Below are 17,224 nucleotides of genomic sequence, written 5' to 3' on the forward strand. Positions count from 1 at the left end.
TGTGTCCATGTCCCAATATTTATGGACCTGACTGTATATATATATATGTGTGTGTGTGTGTGTATGTATGTGTATATAATATATACAAACATACATGCGCGCGCGGTGTGTGTGTGTTTGTGCTTTAGGCTGCGCACGCCTATGAGTACTGTGCAGACATACAAACCACAGCAGCATCGTATTAACTAATTGTCGTTTATGCAGTCTTCATTCATTGGTAATGGTTGCGCCTCTTAATAAATTTGGCGCCTCTCACTCCAGCCCACGGGAGATCAAGACCGGCATAGGAAACTCCAGTCTTGATAAATCTCCTCTTATGTTTGTGTATGAGGAGACATTTACGGAGACGGCGGCCGGAACATGGCGAGTTTCATATCTCTCATCACTATGAGGCCATGGAGGTTACAATTATCGGAGGGAATATATCAGCACATTGCAAACTGTAGTACACTCCACCTGCTTTCTGTCCTTGAAGCAGCCGGCACAGGACGTGGTAAAGCAGTATTGTGTTTGCTGATGGACTAACGTAATGCATTCAGTAAACAATTCCAGTAATAGGATTATAGTACGTCTGCTTTTTTCAATTGCTATACCCAAACCGGTGGGGGTCATCATTTTCTTCCTGTACAGCAATCCAATGTAAAATATATCTATTCATCATAACATATATAACACACAATAATGTAAAAATATGACTCTTTGAACATAAAAAAAAATCATGCCTACTTCCATGGCATGCTTTATTATGGAGGCATTCTCCCCCAGAAGCATCGGCCGCTCATGGCCTAGCGGTCAGTAATATCAACCCATATGGACTCTGTGAGGGAGTTTTATCAAACTGGTGTAAAGGAAAACTGGCTTAGTTGCCCATGGCAACCAATCAAGTCGACACTTTCATTTTTCAGAGATCCTTTGGAAAATGAAAGGAGGAATCTGATTGGTTGCTATGGGCAACTAAGCCAGTTTTCCTTCACACCAGTTCGATAGCTCTCCCCCGATATCAGGGTCGGACTGGTCCACTACAGGATCCTCCGGTGGGCCCCCGGCTCTAATACCATCCTGGGCCCCAAAGGTCCAGGGCACAAACACCAATTCTGCTGCCTTTAAAACCAACAGAGTCTATTTCTTTGATTCAAAACCTATTAAACTTTATTGATAATCTAGGGGTTGTAGGCTGAACAATGATTTCCAGTGGTGGGGCAGCAGAAACCCACATATACATGATAACTATACATAATAAAACATATGCCGCAGTAGGCTGGCGTCAGCATAGGGCTCCGTGCATCCTCGGCCGTAGAGCATGCACGTCCTCGGTGACCTCACACGCTGGCACTCACAATAGTGACACAAAGTCTGTTTGTATTTATCATTTTACATTGTGCTCCTATGAAGCCGCACTGTGACACACACACACACACCGAGCCGAGGGGCTTCTCCTCCCCCCGCCTTCTTTCCGTTCCACCAATCAACGACGGCCTCCATCTGCCGCAGCCAATCAGAAGCCGCTCCCAGGGAAACAAAGACGACGAATCAGGGGGGTGACGTGGCGCAGACTATATAAAGCCGGGTGGCGGGCACAGGCGTACGTTATTACTCGCCTCGTCGGTCGTGTTGTGTCAGCGCTCCACGGGATCGTTCGGTAAGTGACCGTTGCGGTCGCGCTCTCCGTTAGCGGGCCGCGCGTCTGGTGGCTGCTTAGGGTGGTTCGCTTTGAGTAGTGGTGGTTTTTCTGGCTGAAAACGGCTAGTGGTGACGTCATTTTACCGGTTCGGTATTTTAACGTTAAAATCCGGTTACCGTTTTTTTTCTTACGGTTGGTGGGGGTCAGTTAAAAAAAATAAAACTGGATAAAAATCGGTTTCTTTAGGTCCCGGTTCCCGGTGGAGAGGTCAGGCGGTAAGTTCACCCCTCCCCCCTTGTTTCCCGGAGCTCGCTGGGCGCCATGTTGTCTCGTCGCTTGGGGGAAGAGGAGACAGGACGTGAGGAGAAGCTGCCCTGAAATGGTGGCCGTCACCCCATTGTGGGGGGCCCCTGACTCCTGGCCCCCTGGGGTGTCCCCAGCCCGGCTTTGTATCGCCCCTTACATTGTGCGGTCAGGCCCCGGAGAGGAGGACGGCCGCCGCCGCTTCCTCACCGTTTAATGGCTCCCGCATTTATTTATTTTCTTCTCCCTTCCAGATGTCTATTGAGACCCGGACTCAAACCCTTCCTGGTTCTCAATGACTGTGGGAAATGGCGCAAAAACAATGTGAACTTTAAGACTTTTCGGGTGGAAGGGGATTATTATTATTTTTCTCTCCCTTCTCGCATTTCTACATTTGTTTTGTGCTGGATGATAAAGATCACATAATGGCGGGTGTCTGGTGGAGCGCAGTGCGCCGGAGCGGCCGCTAGGGGCAGTCGTCCCATCAGTTTGTATGAGAGCGGCGCTGACCGGACACAGGATGTGCTCTCCCTGCAGACATGTGCTGCTCACCGGGGCTTATTCATTACTGTTTATTTATTTTTAACGAGCTGAATAATCCCCCGTTACCGGTAAATGGTCTCATAGCTTGGGGGTGGAGAAGCAGGGACTTTTTGTCCTTCCTGTTTGCGGAAGGACACTAGTCATCCCCCGCGGGTCACGTGACGTTTACAAGCCTTAGTAATGCTTCTGGTATTTAGTTGACTTCTGCTTTCAGTGATCTGAGGTTTAAAACATAATTTTGTCTCATTGATGTCCAATTCAGTTGCAGTGTGCTGCTTCATCAAAGGCAGAGGCAGCTTTACAGATTGGACACTTCAAGGGGTTGTTCACCTTCTAGAGAACCTTTTCATCTAGTCTTATCTGATCTATCCTCTGGATGGATCATCAGCATCTGATTGGGGGTCCGACACCAGGGACTCCCACCAATCAGCTGTTTGAGAAGGCAGTGGGGCTACAGCAGCACCGCGGCCTCATCACTGTTTACCACCGGCCCAGTGATGTCACGACTAGTATCAACTGGGAGGGGCTAAGCTCTGTTAACTCTAATGGAGCTTATCCCCGCCCACGCTAGTGTACACTAGTCGTGATGTCACTGGGCCAGCGGTAAACAGTGAGAAGGCTGCGCCTCTGCCTTCTCAAACAGCTGACTGGTGGGGGGTCCCAGGTGTCGGACCCTTGTCGATCAGAAGCTGATGTATCCAGAGGATAGATCATCAGTTAAAACAAAGTGCAGAACCCCTTTTAAGCGACTTGGTTATACTAGGTGGAGACTTGTAATTTCCCTGGGAGCGGTTATCTTCTCTGGATGCGCTCGCAGCCAATCAGAGCGCCCCGCTCTTAGCCTGGGAGAAGGAGCTCATTCTCGTGAGAATCGCGAGGACTTGAGCGTGTAGACATCCTTGCGCTCTGGTTTTCAGTGGGATGGTGACACCAGATGTGTTTACTGCCAAGTCCTGCAACGTAAGCGGTCTGGCTTAATGGGGTTGTCTCATCTCAGAAAATGGGGATATATTGCTAGGATAAGCCCACATTGATAGGTGTGGGTCCCACTGCTGCGCATGTGCAGCTGCCTTCCATTAATTTCTATGGGGCTGCTGGAAATAGGTGAGCGCTGGCTCAGCTATTTCTGCCGGGCCCATAGTCAATAGGAGTGGTGGCCGGTCATGTGCAGCGCACGCTCCCATTCACTTTTATGGAGAGCGTTTGGTGGCCGGACCTGGGGAAACTCCAGCCACTACTTTGGTCCACTCTGTTCTCCATAGAGGTGTGGGACCCACACCTATTGGACAAAGGGGTATATACTAGTGATGAGCCCCCAGTGTCTGAGATGAGACGGGCCCTTTAAAGGCCCCATGAAGATTTTTTTTTTTTTTAAGGGGTTCTACCATTCCCAGACTTTTCTGATGTCCTGTACTCATTACGCAAATTCACAGCCAGAAGTGAGTCTTTTCTCACATTCAGTGACGTCACCGGATCGCTTTGGCAGAGCAAAGCCGCTTCGCAGTGAGCCCGGTGATGTCACCATCAGCTGCAGGCATTATGCCGAGCGCTCGAGGGGCGGTACCTCGGCGGTAACAGATCGTCCTAAGCCACGCCAGCCGCACTCCAATCTGGTGATGTCACCAGGCAGGGCGTGTTGTTCACAATAAAGGAGGCAAGGCAACTATGCTAATTAGTATAGTAAACGCCTCCAATGCATGCAAATGAGCAACAGGCTGGAGATTAAAACGTGATTAGGTCCGAGTATTGCTTCTAAGGACTGAGTCAGGAGGAGTTTAGGGTCATTACTAGTGGGAGGAAAATGTGCGGCAGGAGGTGGAATAACAATGGGGGGCGGAGTGATGGTGGAGGGGAGTCGTCTGAAAGCGCATGATTCTGCGCTAGGACCCACAGTGCAGAGCGGCAGGAAGCTAGACAAAAGTAAACCGTGCCTGGGGGACTGTTGGAGCCGTGTAGAAATGGTGAGAATACCTTAAAGAGGTTATCCCATCTTAGACAATGGGGGCATATCCCACCTCTGGGACCCGCACCTACAAGGAGAACGGAGCCGGGGAGAGTTGTGGCTGGAGGACCCCTTGGATCTGTCCACCACCAGGTGCAGCTCCCCGCCTCTGATATTGAAGTGAATGGCAGCGCACCGCACATGCACAGCCACCGCTCCCATTCATTTCTATGGGGCTGACGGAAATAGCCGAGCCAGCTATTTTCGGCGGCTCCATAGAAATTAATGGAGGGTGGCTGCGCATGTGCAGTGCTCCCTCTTCAACTTTCTCCACTCCGTTCTCCTTGTAGGTGCGGGTCCCAGAGGTGGGACCCACACTTTTCAGACAATGGGGGCATATCCTAGCGATATGCCTCCATTGTCTAAGATGGGAAAACCCCTTTAAGGGATTAGTGAGGGCGATGTTGAAGGGGTTCTCCACTTTAGTCGAAACCCATTTACCACACAAACAGGGTCAGGATTGGGCTGGCTACAGTAATGGATGTTTTTGTAGTCACTCCCAGTAAGTGGCCCATGTAACGGTGCTGCCACTTACCTGAGAAATGAGCAGCTGTCTGTCAGGCGCTGTGTAAACTAGATGTTCTACTAGCGATATGGCAAATGGAAGGCATGAAATATTGCTTGTCCCCTTTTAATTTTGGGTTGGGTGATGAGCTCTGACTTGTATCTCTCCAATCAGTGCTTATTGCTCTTGTGAATACACTGCCCGGTCAGATCAGTGGCCTCTAACGGCCCTCCTCCGCTCTAGACAAGAGCCAAGGGCCCCTATGTACTGTTTGTGTAAATAGGTTTTCTGAGCGGACAACCTTTTTTAATGGGATGCTCAGCTCACTCTGCAATGGTGATGTCATCCACTTGCCTTTTTGTGGGTGACACATTGACCCATTCCTAAGGGGCTGGTCTGTGTGCCTATTGTCTGTATTGCAGATGGGGAGAACCATGCATTGCACACAGAAGGTATCCATGTTTTGTGGATCCAGTGTTTATGCACTGAAATCCGGACATGGCTGTCGGCATGAAGCATCAGGGTACATTCAGAAGACACAACAGCCCACTTTAACGGCTCAACTGGTTTAGTATGAGCAGAATAGCTCCGTGTAATACCACAGCTCTCCTGCAGGGGGCTCAGGTGGAATGTGCAGCTGCTCAGCCTTCTAGGTTATACCAGCCGGTCACGAACTGCAGTGGTCGTCAGCCACCAGATCCTGCTCAGACTCTGTTCTCCTGCCTCTTAACCTAGAAATCCTCCTAGCAGAGATGCTGACAGTCTCATATTGGTAGCCTTCTTGCCACCCTGAAGTGGCTGACAGATCGATAGGTTTCATTTAACCTCGCATCTTGTGATGACAAAATTTGATTTCCAACCAAAGAGAAAAAACAATTGCCCTGAATACTAAGTTTCTATTTATTTTTCAGGTTACTTTCCTGAACAATGGCTCGTACAAAGCAGACTGCCCGTAAGTCTACTGGAGGAAAGGCTCCTAGGAAGCAGCTGGCCACCAAAGCTGCCAGGAAAAGTGCCCCGTCTACTGGAGGTGTTAAGAAGCCTCACAGATACAGGTACAGATGGCTTGTAATCAGGTTATGAAGCTGTCGTACTGCAGGCTGTCCATGGCTGCAAACAGTTGTCTGAGGCACATGCAGTACTTCAAGTAACTAAACTTAGGGCAATATTGGCCTTAGTTCCCACAGCCAGTATTTTGTCAGTGATTTCTATCAATATTTGAGCCAAAATCATGTGTGGATCAACACAGAGCACGTGAAGATCTTTCCATTATACCTTATCCGTGTAGGCCCCATGTCTGGTTTTGGCTTACAGCAACTGAAGGAAGTCACTGACCCAATTACTGATGTGAACTAGGCCATAGCTGTATAATGTGATGCTTCCTTCTATGGTGTCATATGCATCTAAGTGATAGATTGTAGCAGGTGTCCTATACCTGGAGTCCAAGATGTCTTGATGGTCTGCTGTGGAAGATGCAGCTGTAACACTTCAGCTCTGTGCACTATGTGGACATAGTAACGTCATAGATTCTGGTTAACTAGTATGTCAGACTGTTTTTCGTCTGAAGGGCTGGTGTATCTGGTGGGAGGCCCGGCCCCTCTGCTCAGCCCGCTGCACTTTTCTCAGTTCCATAACTTGTGACTTCTTTACATCACAGCAGTGGTGTAGACTCTCATGCATGTACTCCACTGTATGTGAGGTCTGCATCTGGTGTATAACTGAATAAACACATTAAAGTGAAAACATCGTGTGAGGTCTGGAGAACAAGGACGGCACATGTCCTTGATTCTGAATGAGCCCTAATTGTAGAGAAGTTGAGCTCTTGTTACTGTTTTGAAGCGACTTTTGTAATGGGTTTCAGAAGTCATTTTGTCAAATCACTTAATGTACATTTCATGGATTCTGTGGACTCTGTAGGAGAACGATCTATGCTGAATGTTGGGGTTGTGGCACTTTCTCTGCACCTATCACATCTGTGTAGACAAATGCTAAAGGCACATGATCTCTTCTGTTAACTGCTTGCCAGTGGAGGACAGCTGCACTTACATGCTGCAATTGTTCGCTTTCATGGTCATTTGATTCTGGGCTGTGGATCTGTTCATGCAGCACAATCTGTCCCAGAAACTATGATTGAGGTGTCTGCACGAGAACTTCACCCAATGACTCGTTCATTGGGTGGTCTGCGGCCCCTTTACATGTTCAGATTACTGAGAACAAGTATTCATATGAACACTTGTTCCTGGAAATCGGGCCGTGTAAGTCTATAGCTCCCTATGCTGACAATCTGCTTTAGGGTGCATGCAGATTTGTGTGCAGATAACTTGCAGCACATAGATCTGCATGATTACAGTTTTGGTGAGGATTTGATTGAAAAGAGTGAAATTGACACCAAAACACCAGTGTCATGTTTATTTCAAAATCTGCTCAACAAGTCCATTTCTACAGTGTACATGATATTTGTCTAATCCCATACACCAGGGATGGCCGACCTGCAGCTCTCCAGCTGTTAAACAATTCCCAAACAATGGCCTGCTGTAGGGAGTTTGGGCATGCTGGGAGCTGTAGTTTTGCAACAGCTGGAGAGCTGCAGGTTGCCCAGGCCTGCCATACACTGCTGGTGCTGTATCACGCTGCAGTTTTTCTGTGCTATAAAATCAAGCGGGCAGCCTTATTCTAATGTTCTGTTCATTCAAGAATAGCACCGCATGTAACGGTCTCCATGAAAACATTGAATGCCAGAACTTGATGGGGTCCATTCAGGTGCCTACAGGCACAGAGCCTAGTGACTGTGCAGTTTTAAAACTATTCACATTCTATGATATTCAATGTGTTTCAAAGGGTTTTACATGTGGAAATGGTATAACTTGCAATAAAACATAGAAATGCTGCTTCCACTGGCACTTATCTCTTTATGGTAACTTGATGTCACTTTAGGCCTGGTACTGTGGCTTTGAGAGAGATCAGAAGGTATCAGAAGTCCACTGAGCTGCTGATCCGCAAGCTTCCCTTCCAGCGTCTTGTGAGGGAGATCGCCCAGGATTTCAAGACTGATCTGAGGTTCCAGAGCGCGGCTATTGGTGCTCTGCAGGTGAGTTGGTGCTGACGATTACAGATTTTCCGTCTCCTATGGCACTATGTATGTACTGACTGTCTAATGCTTCATTTTTAGGAAGCAAGTGAGGCCTACTTGGTGGGTCTCTTTGAGGACACCAACCTGTGCGCCATCCATGCAAAAAGAGTAACCATCATGCCCAAGGACATCCAGCTAGCAAGAAGAATCCGTGGAGAACGTGCTTAAACTTTTTTTTTTTTTTCCGGGAAACTTGTTTTTGATCTTAGATTTTCTTTTTTTTACAAACTGTACATAAGTGTGATGTCTCTTTATTTTATAAAGGGTTTGTTAACTGTAGAGTAGTTGACAGTAAATGGGTAGTACACATTTTATATGACATTCCCTTAATCCTCAGGTTTTTCAGAAAAATTTGTATCTACAGCTAGTCTTCTGTGACCCTTCCCACTTCAGTTTGCATGCCTTGCCTCAATTCTCTCTCCATACTTTGGTATCTAAGTGTAACTCCATTGTAAATAAACTTTCCACTACCTCAGTGGTCTTGCCGTCTTTAGAGCGACGTATGGGTCAAAGCAGACATTCATCCACTTAACAGGTCTGCAGTTTTACAGGATGATCCTGATCCAAGGCACGTGACTCATGTGGTAACAGTCAGCATGGCAAGGTAGTTGTGTGGGTTACAGTAGAGAACATATTAAGGTTAGTCAACAAATACATGCGGTGACTAGTCAAGTTGTCCTGGACCAGCAACCTTTGGCACTCCAGCTGCTGTGAAACTACAACTCCCAGTATGTACTTGGCTGCTCTAGTTAAGAAAGGATTCTGGTAGTTGTAGCTTACAGCTGGAGAGCCGGGGGTTGCTGATCCCTAGTCTAGACTGAGCCGTACATAATGTGATAGATGTCTGGGGGGCAGCTTAGTGCTTGGTATCAGTGTTGTGTACCCAGGGTTTATCATACCAGCATTTATCTGAAGGCTTTGGGCATTGCTATAAAACTTGTGTGTGGATCTTGTTCTTACCAGCAGTTAGGGGTTTGGGTGATACAGGGGGATGATCAGTTTCCCTATAGTTTTTATAGGCAAACTATGTAATGGTACAGACTTGTCAATAAATGCCAATGCGTTAAGATCTTTAAGCTTTGTTGCTCTATAGTTGGGATGAGAAGTGATCTCCTGCAGCATGTTTTTTTCACTACCATGAACCAGTGTTCTCAAGATTTTTACTTAAAATAAATCCGCTTGTTAAATCTTCACCTTCTTCCTTTGCTTTCACAAAAGAACCTGGCTAGTCCTGTAGTATAGTGCAGGGGTACTCAAGGACCTATTTATTTTTAGGTCCACATACCTGAGTCTGCTGTAGGATAAAGGTCTGAGCTGTAAAACAAATGTATGGAGGGACAACACCATTAGGCTACTCTCACACTAGCGTTGTTTGAATCCGGCGTTCAATTCCGACACCGGAACTGCCCGCCGGATCCAGAAAAACGTGTGAAAACGGATTACATTTGAATCCTGATCAGGATTTTGATCACAATGAAAAAATGCATTGGGAAAAACGGATCTGCCATTTATGGACTAACTTTTTTTTCACATTTTTCGGGTTTAACATGCAAAAGTCGGATCCGGTTTGACTGAACACACGGCGCCGGATCCGGCATTCAGTCAAAGTGTTCAGGCTTTTCAGAAAACCGTAGCATGTTGTATTTTTACCTCCGGCCAAAAATCTGGATCAGTCAAAAAGACTGAACTGAAGACATCCTGATGCATCCTGAACGGATTACTCTCCATTCAGAATGCATTAGGATAAAACTGATCAGTTCTTTTCCGGATTTGAGCCCTTAAAACGGAACTCGGCGCCAGAAAAGAAAAACGGTAGTGTGAAAGTACCCTTGGCATGTAGTGCTGCTTTATTAGATTACATTTTTTACAATCCACACCTCCAAGCCCACCTAATCTCCTTTCTGCCAACTAAACACTAAGAATGTCCTCAGTGCCCCCTCTACAATAATGATGCCCCTCAGACAGTATATCCCTTTTTAGTGCTCCAGAGTATGATACCCCTAAGTGCACCCTCACAGCAGGGTGATCCCTTAGTGCCCCTGACATTGTGATGCCTTAGTTCCTCCCCAGAGTATGAATACCTTAAGTGCCCCCTCACAGTAGTAATGCCCTTTGTGCCCCCTTCAGTTATAATACCCATTGTGCCCCTTTAGTGTTAAAAAAACAAATGCAGTAACTACTCGCCTTGTCCTGTTACTGAAGCTCAGTCCTCTCTCCTGCAGACACAGATCACTGTGGGTGGAGCTTATGCAGATTTCTATGCTGCAGGCTCCACCCACACAGGCTGGTAACATGATCCGTACTGAATGGTGGAGCAAGGAGAAGTCTTCCTGCTTCATCATTCTGTGTGCCGCCAGCCTGAAGGAGAGGAGCGCGGGGAATGAAAGGACCTTGCGCTCCAGCAATGAGCACTTCCTTCTGTATTGATGGAAGCGCTCATTGCTTCTGGCATCCGCGGTCCGCTAGTTCAGTACCCCTGGTATAGTGTATTCACCATAAGTGTGCCCATGTGTAACCTCAAACCTTGGTGCTCCGAATTGTTATGCATCTAAGATCTCAGCTTGGTAGTAAATGTATAGGGCTTGTCCACTAGCTACTGGCCCAATGAGGACTTTCCTTGAGGTGTCCATTTTTAAGTCTGTAGCTGGCTGTGTTACAGAAGCAGCCCCTATTGAAATGTATAAAGAGGTGCTGTCTGTACAGAACCTTGTGTACCTCAGGGCTTCTCCAACTCTTCTGACTTGGGCCACACTAGCTACTAAACACTACAGCCCAGTCTTCTTCTCCAACAGAGGACAGGATGGAGTGATTACCAGTAGAGATGAGTACATTTCAGATTTTGTAACTATCACACCTGGTTTGGTGGTAAAAGGTGAATTGCATTATGGATTCTGTTACCACGGACCATAATGCAATTCTAAAGGCATTCCGTTATAATAGTCCTCCCCTGCATAACGGAAACGAGACGGATCCATTTTGCAGCCCATAGACTTCTATTATGACGGAATGCCTCTAAAGGCGTTCAGTCATAGAATTGCGTTGTGGTAATGGAATCCATAATGCAATTCACCTTTTACCACCAAATTAAGTGAGTGAATTTCATAAGCAGAGATTTGCTCATCCCTAATTACCAGCATTTCTTTTAATTAAAAAGGAGTAAATGGTTTTGAGCGAAGCAAGTTTTGGATTCTTCCAGTCACTTCATTCAAGACTTCAGAATACTGGACAGAGATCCATCTCCATACATTATTAGAATGTATGGGCTCTGAAGTCGCACGCAACTTCGCCTCATCGGAGCCCATATATTAATACTGTATGGAGACGGATCTCTACAGTATTCCAAAGCTTCGGAAGAAGCCTCTGAAGCTCGCTTTGATCAACACTAGTAATCATGATGTTTCTTGTAATTGCAGGTTTGGTGAGAAGTGAATGCTGGATTTCCACATTCAGGTTTTCTGACCCACTTCTTAAAGCTAAAACCAAAAGTGGATTATAAAAGAATAAGATACTACCTCACGCTTAATCTGTTCCAGCTCAAAATGCTATTGGAAAACCTGAATGTGTAAAGTCAGCAAGCAACATATTAGATTGCACACCTCCTGCCTTTCCCAAATCAAGAAATGGCTACTGTCCCACAGTACATGTGCATCTGCTAAAGAGAGGTAGTAGTGCTAAGGAGTTAAGTAGCACTACTACCTGTGCAATAATTCCATCAGAATAAGGCTCCATTCACACATCCACAATTCCAGTCCACATTTTGGGGAAACGGAATTGCGGACCCATTCATTTCTATTGGGCCGCACTTCTGAGTCTGCAATTCCGATCCTAAAAAAAAAAATAGAGCATGTCCTATTGTCTGCAATAGCAGACAAGAATAGGTATATTCTATTAGAGCTGGCAATGTGCGGTCCGCACATTGCCACTGTTTGTGTTTTGTGAATGGGACCCTAAGGAGTTCTTGTCAGCAACTCTGCTTTCCTAAGTCCTGCTGTGGTAGCCAGTATTGGCAATCAGTCTGTCCTGCTGATGTGGAAGGCGCAGTAATGATTCTACCTTTCAAACCGGTTATCCAGGAGTTTAAAACTGACAGCCTCAGGCTAGGTCATCATCTGATTTGGGGGGGGGGGGTCTCTCCATCACAGCACCCCTGCTGATCAGCTGTTTAAGCCCCTTAAGATCTCAAGTCTAGCCCCTAAACATGGCGCCCCCTTGCATGTGCAGCAGTCCGGACCCTAAACATGGCGCCCGCTCACACATGCAGTGGGCGACTTAGCCGCCGGATAAGGCTGATAGCATACATTTTACCCTTCCGATGTGACCACGGCATCAGAGCAGTCCGGAAGCGCAAGTCGCGCACGTCTGCTCCAGTAACAGTGTTCCCCCAAGTGAGATTGGGGAACCTGTTACAAGCCTGAAATAGACCGAAACCTCGAGCAGTATTCGTGTCTATTTCAGGAATATACCAATACAGGCCACTAGGTGGCAGCATTGTATTATATTCCAAATGAAGAGTTCAATGATTTTGATTTAGCCATTAATGAACACAATGGGAAATCTAATGACTGCCAGTTATTGTCACCTAAGGTGACTTAAAAAAAGTAAAGTTTTTACAAATATAAAAAAAAGTTCCTTAAAATAAAAATTCGTCGCTAAGATAAGTAGCTGTATTTTTGCTCTGCAGATCCTCAATGTGATGTGGGTAAAATCACAGGAACAGTCATCAAAGTGGGGGACCGTGCTGCTATCGCCACCTCCTCCTTTCACAGTACAAGGTTAATTGGGGACACGGGGAAAGACCTTCAAGCTCTCCTCTATCTGACACTCCTGTAGGTAATCAAGGAATCCCAGCCATAGTGAAGTATAGACTTCCACTGTATAGCAGAAATGTTTATTAGGCCTCATGCACACGGCCGTGCCATTTTTTGCGGTCCGCAAAAAAACAAGCCGTCCGTGTTGCCTTCCGCAATTTACAGAACGGGCATCGGCAATATAAATGCCTATTCTTGTCCGCAAAGTGCTTACAAGAATAGGACATGTTATATTTTTTTAGCGGAGCCATGGAGTGCTGTCCGCATCTTTTGCGGCCCCATTGAAGTGAATGGGTCTGCATCCAAGCCGCCAAAATGGCGGCTCGGATGCGGACCCAAGCAACAGTCGTGTGCATGAGGCCTTAAACTTACAAATAGCTTCTTGTTAAAAAGCATATAAAAGTGCGCACACAGGTATCGCCCGATCCGGGTTTAGCTTTCGTGCTAGTGAACACCTACACTCTGTAATCCAGTCTTATAAATCGTCTCAAAATCCCACCCCTTGCAAAGAAGTTCCACTAGTAAAACACCCCTCCTGTCACATGACCCAGTAGCTAATCCCAGGCACGTCACATGATCCCCGTTTCATCACAGCTCCTATCCACTCCTTGCTGGAACCCACCCCTTCCTGCCACAGGTTCCATCTCCTTCATCCTACAGGTAAATACTAAATAGAGATTCAAGAGGAAAAAACCGCTAAACTAGACATGGTTTCAAATCACTATATTCAGTCCATTCACCCTTTCAGTAGTTGCTGGATTTTTTTTCATCTGAAAGGGTGAGTGAGTTTCCTAACTCAGTTTAATACCAATGTGGGTAGGATAAAAAATGTGATCCGTAAGAATTGTGGGATATTGGAAAAATGACCCTGTTTTAGGAAAGGTTCTCCCAGAATACCCCCTCGGTGATGTTTAAAAAGGCCCCAAATCTATGACAACATCTGGTGCACAGTGCAGAATATAAGACCGAAGACAGGAGAAAAAGGAAATAAATTCACGTGGTGTGGGTTCTGTCTCCCTTGTAAAAATAGGAATAGAATAGATAAAACAAGAAGTATTAGAAACAGTTTGCTCCGAGAAGAAAGAAAAGTCTTTTAAAGTTAAGAGGAGCATTTCATGTGAGAGTATAGGGGTCATCTATGTGCTGGAGTGTCCTTGTAGCCTCCAGTAGTGTTGAGCGCGAATATTCAAATAGCGAATTTTTATCTCGAATATCGCAACTTCAAGAATTTGCAAATATAGTGCTATATATTCGTTATAGCGAATATGTCATTTTTTTCCCATCTGAACACGATTCCTCCCTGCTTCTTGCTTGTGAGCCAATGAGTCATTGGCCCACAAGCAACTTAAGTAGGGAGGAATCATGTGTTCAGATGGGGAAAAAATTACGAATATTCCAAAAAAACGAATATATAGCACTATATAGAATATATTATTATTTTTTTTTGAATATTCATCTTTTTTTTTTTTTTCTTCAATCTGTACAGTTGTTCCACGTCGGCATACTCCTACCAGGCAAGCGTCCCCGTCACCATGGGAACGCCTGGGGGTTAGAATATACCGACGGATCTCAGTTTTCACGATCTCACTGAGATATATTCGATATAGTGCTATATATTCGTTTTTTAGAATATTCGTCATTTTTTTTCCATCTGAAGTCAGGATTCCTCCCTGCTTAAGTTGCTTTCGGGCCAATGATTTATAGGCCCACAAGCAAGAAGCAGGGAGGAAACGTGTTCAGATGGGAAAAAAATTACGAATATTCGCTATAACGAATATATTGCACTATATTCCAAATATTCACGAATTCTCGAAGTTGCAATATTCGAGATAAAAGTTTGCTATTCGAATATTCGCGCTCAACACTAGCCTCCAGTACGTGGGACTGATCCGGCATGCCGGTATTTTGATTTAGATTTTATTGCTACGGTTTTATCTTTTGCCTGATCAGTCAAAAAGACTGAACTGAAGACATGCTGAACGGATTACTCTCCATTCAGAATGCATGGGGATAAAACTGATCAGTTCTTTTCCGGCATTTAGCCCTTTTGACGGAACTCTATGCCGGAAAAGAAAAACGCAAGTGTGAAAGTACCCTAAGGCCCCTTTTACACGGGCGAGTTTTCCGCGCGGGTGCAATGCGTGAAGTGAACGCATTGCACCCGCACTGAATCCGGACCCATTCATTTCTATGGGGCAGTGCACATGAGCGGTGATTTTCACGCATCACTTGTGCGTTGCATGAAAATCGCAGCAAGCTCTATTTTGTGCGTTTTTCACACATTGCAGGCCCCATAGAAGTGAATGGGGCTGCATGAAAATCGCAAGCATCCGCAAGCAAGTGTGGATGCGGTGCGATTTTCACGCACGGTTGCTAGGAGACGATCGGGATGGAGACCCGATCATTATTATTTCCCCTTATAACATGGTTGTAAGGGAAAATAATAGCATTCTGAATACAGAATGCATAGTACAATAGGGCTGGAGGGGTTTAAAAAAAGAAAAAATAATTGAACTCACTTTAATCCACATGTTTGAGCAGCCGACATCTCTTCTGTCTTCATCTGTGAGGAAAAGGACCTTTGATGACGTCACTGCGATCATCACATGGTCCGTCACATGATCCATCACTATGGTAAAAGATCATGTGATGGACCATGTGATGAGTGCAGTGACATCATCAAAGGTCCTATTCCTCAAAGAAGAAGACAGAAGAGATGCCGGCTGCGCGAACATGTGCAATAAGTTAATTTATTTTTTTTAACCCCTCCAGTCCTATTATACCATGCATTCTGTATTCAGAATGCTATTATTTTCCCTTCTAACCATGTTATAAGGGGAAATAATACAATCTACACAACCTTGAACCCAAACCTGAACTTCTGTGAAGAAGTTCGGGTCTGGGTACCACATTCAGTTTTTTATCACGCGCGTGCAAAACGAATTATCCGAAAGCGTCCTTATCCGGACACGCTTGTGTGAAAGAGGCCTAAGAGTTCAAGTACATATACGGAATATAAAAAAAGGAGTAGAAACACATTGTGTCCCCCTGCACTTTAAGAGATGTCACTAGATGGATCCGAAGGGTTTGCGATTTATTGGTGTGGAATTGGTGAAAACCCACTGGCGGGGGGAGATTTAAAAACGGAGGTGGAGTGGATGTACAAATTAGAGACACTTCAACCGAATGGACGGAATACACTCACCTAAAGAATTATTAGGAACACCATACTAATACGGTGTTGGACCCCCTTTTTCCTTCAGAACTGCCTTAATTCTACGTGGCATTGATTCAACAAGGTGCTGATAGCATTCTTTAGAAATGTTGGCCCATATTGATAGGATTGCATCTTGCAGTTGATGGAGATTTGAGGGATGCACATCCAGGGCACGAAGCTCCCGTTCCACCACATCCCAAAGATGCTCTATTGGGCTGAGATCTGGTGACTGTGGGGGCCATATTAGTACAGTGAACTCATTGTCATGTTCAAGAAACCAATTTGAAATGATTCGAGCTTTGTGACATGGTGCGTTATCCTGCTGGAAGTAGCCATCAGAGGATGGATACATGTTCTCATTCTGTTTACGCCAAATTCGGACTCTACCATTTGAATGTCTCAACAGAAATCGAGACTCATCAGACCAGGCAACATTTTTCCAGTCTTCAACAGTCCAATTTTGGTGAGCTCGTGCAAATTGTAGCCTATTTTTCCTATTTGTAGTGGAGATGAGTGGTACCCAGTGGGGTCTTCTGCTGTTGTAGCCCATCCGCCTCAAGGTTGTGCGTGTTGTGGCTTCACAAATGCTTTGCTGCATACCTCGGTTGTAACGAGGGGTTATTCCAGTCAACGTTGCTCTTCTATCAGCTTGAATCAGTCGGCCCATTCTCCTCTGACCTCTAGCATCCACAAGGCATTTTTGCCCACAGGACTGCCGCATACTGGATGTTTTTCCCTTTTCACACCATTCTTTGTAAACCCTAGAAATGGTTGTGCGTGAAAATCCCAGTAACTGAGCAGATTGTGAAATACTCAGACCGGCCCGTCTGGCACCAACAACCATGCCACGCTCAAAATTGCTTAAATCACCTTTCTTTCCCATTCTGACATTCAGTTTGGAGTTCAGGAGATTGTCTTGACCAGGACCACACCCCTAAATGCATTGAAGCAACTGCCATGTGATTGGTTGACTAGATAATTGCATTAATGAGAAATAGAACAGGTGTTCCTAATAATTCTTTAGGTGAGTGTATAGTGTGATTTGAAACCATGTCTAGTTTAGCGGTTTCTTCCTCTTGAATCCCCATTTAGTAT

General features: G+C 45.7%; 1 protein-coding gene and 1 long non-coding RNA gene across 2 annotated transcripts; one reads left to right on the top strand and one right to left on the bottom strand.

Moving 5' to 3' along the window:
• Window positions 1-1,547: 1,547 nt before the first annotated feature.
• LOC121007984 (histone H3.3A) lies at window positions 1,548-8,462 on the top strand. Its single transcript, XM_040440258.1, has 4 exons — window positions 1,548-1,639; window positions 5,886-6,029; window positions 7,909-8,062; window positions 8,144-8,462. The coding sequence occupies exons 2-4, from the start codon at window positions 5,902-5,904 to the stop codon at window positions 8,270-8,272; spliced, it is 411 nt and encodes a 136-aa protein (XP_040296192.1). The 5' UTR covers window positions 1,548-1,639; window positions 5,886-5,901; the 3' UTR covers window positions 8,273-8,462.
• LOC121007986 lies at window positions 8,290-10,170 on the bottom strand. The gene is made up of 2 exons (XR_005780498.1): window positions 10,115-10,170; window positions 8,290-9,365 (listed from the first exon to the last, which is right to left on the bottom strand). It is a non-coding gene; the product is annotated as an uncharacterized LOC121007986 (long non-coding RNA).
• Between the last annotated feature and the right edge of the window lie 7,054 nt (window positions 10,171-17,224).

This window comes from Bufo bufo, chromosome 7 (genome assembly GCF_905171765.1).
Source record: "Bufo bufo chromosome 7, aBufBuf1.1, whole genome shotgun sequence".
NCBI lineage: Eukaryota > Metazoa > Chordata > Amphibia > Anura > Bufonidae > Bufo > Bufo bufo.

What these genes read in the sequence shown, in the direction of transcription:
- LOC121007984 (XM_040440258.1), top strand. Translation starts at nt 5,902, where the DNA reads ATGGCTCGTACAAAGCAGACTGCCCGTAAGTCTACTGGAGGAAAGGCT. An exon ending in AAGAAGCCTCACAGATACAG is followed by an intron (nt 6,030 to 7,908) that starts GTACAGATGGCT and finishes ATGTCACTTTAG; the next exon opens with GCCTGGTACTGTGGCTTTGA. An exon ending in CGGCTATTGGTGCTCTGCAG is followed by an intron (nt 8,063 to 8,143) that starts GTGAGTTGGTGC and finishes CTTCATTTTTAG; the next exon opens with GAAGCAAGTGAGGCCTACTT.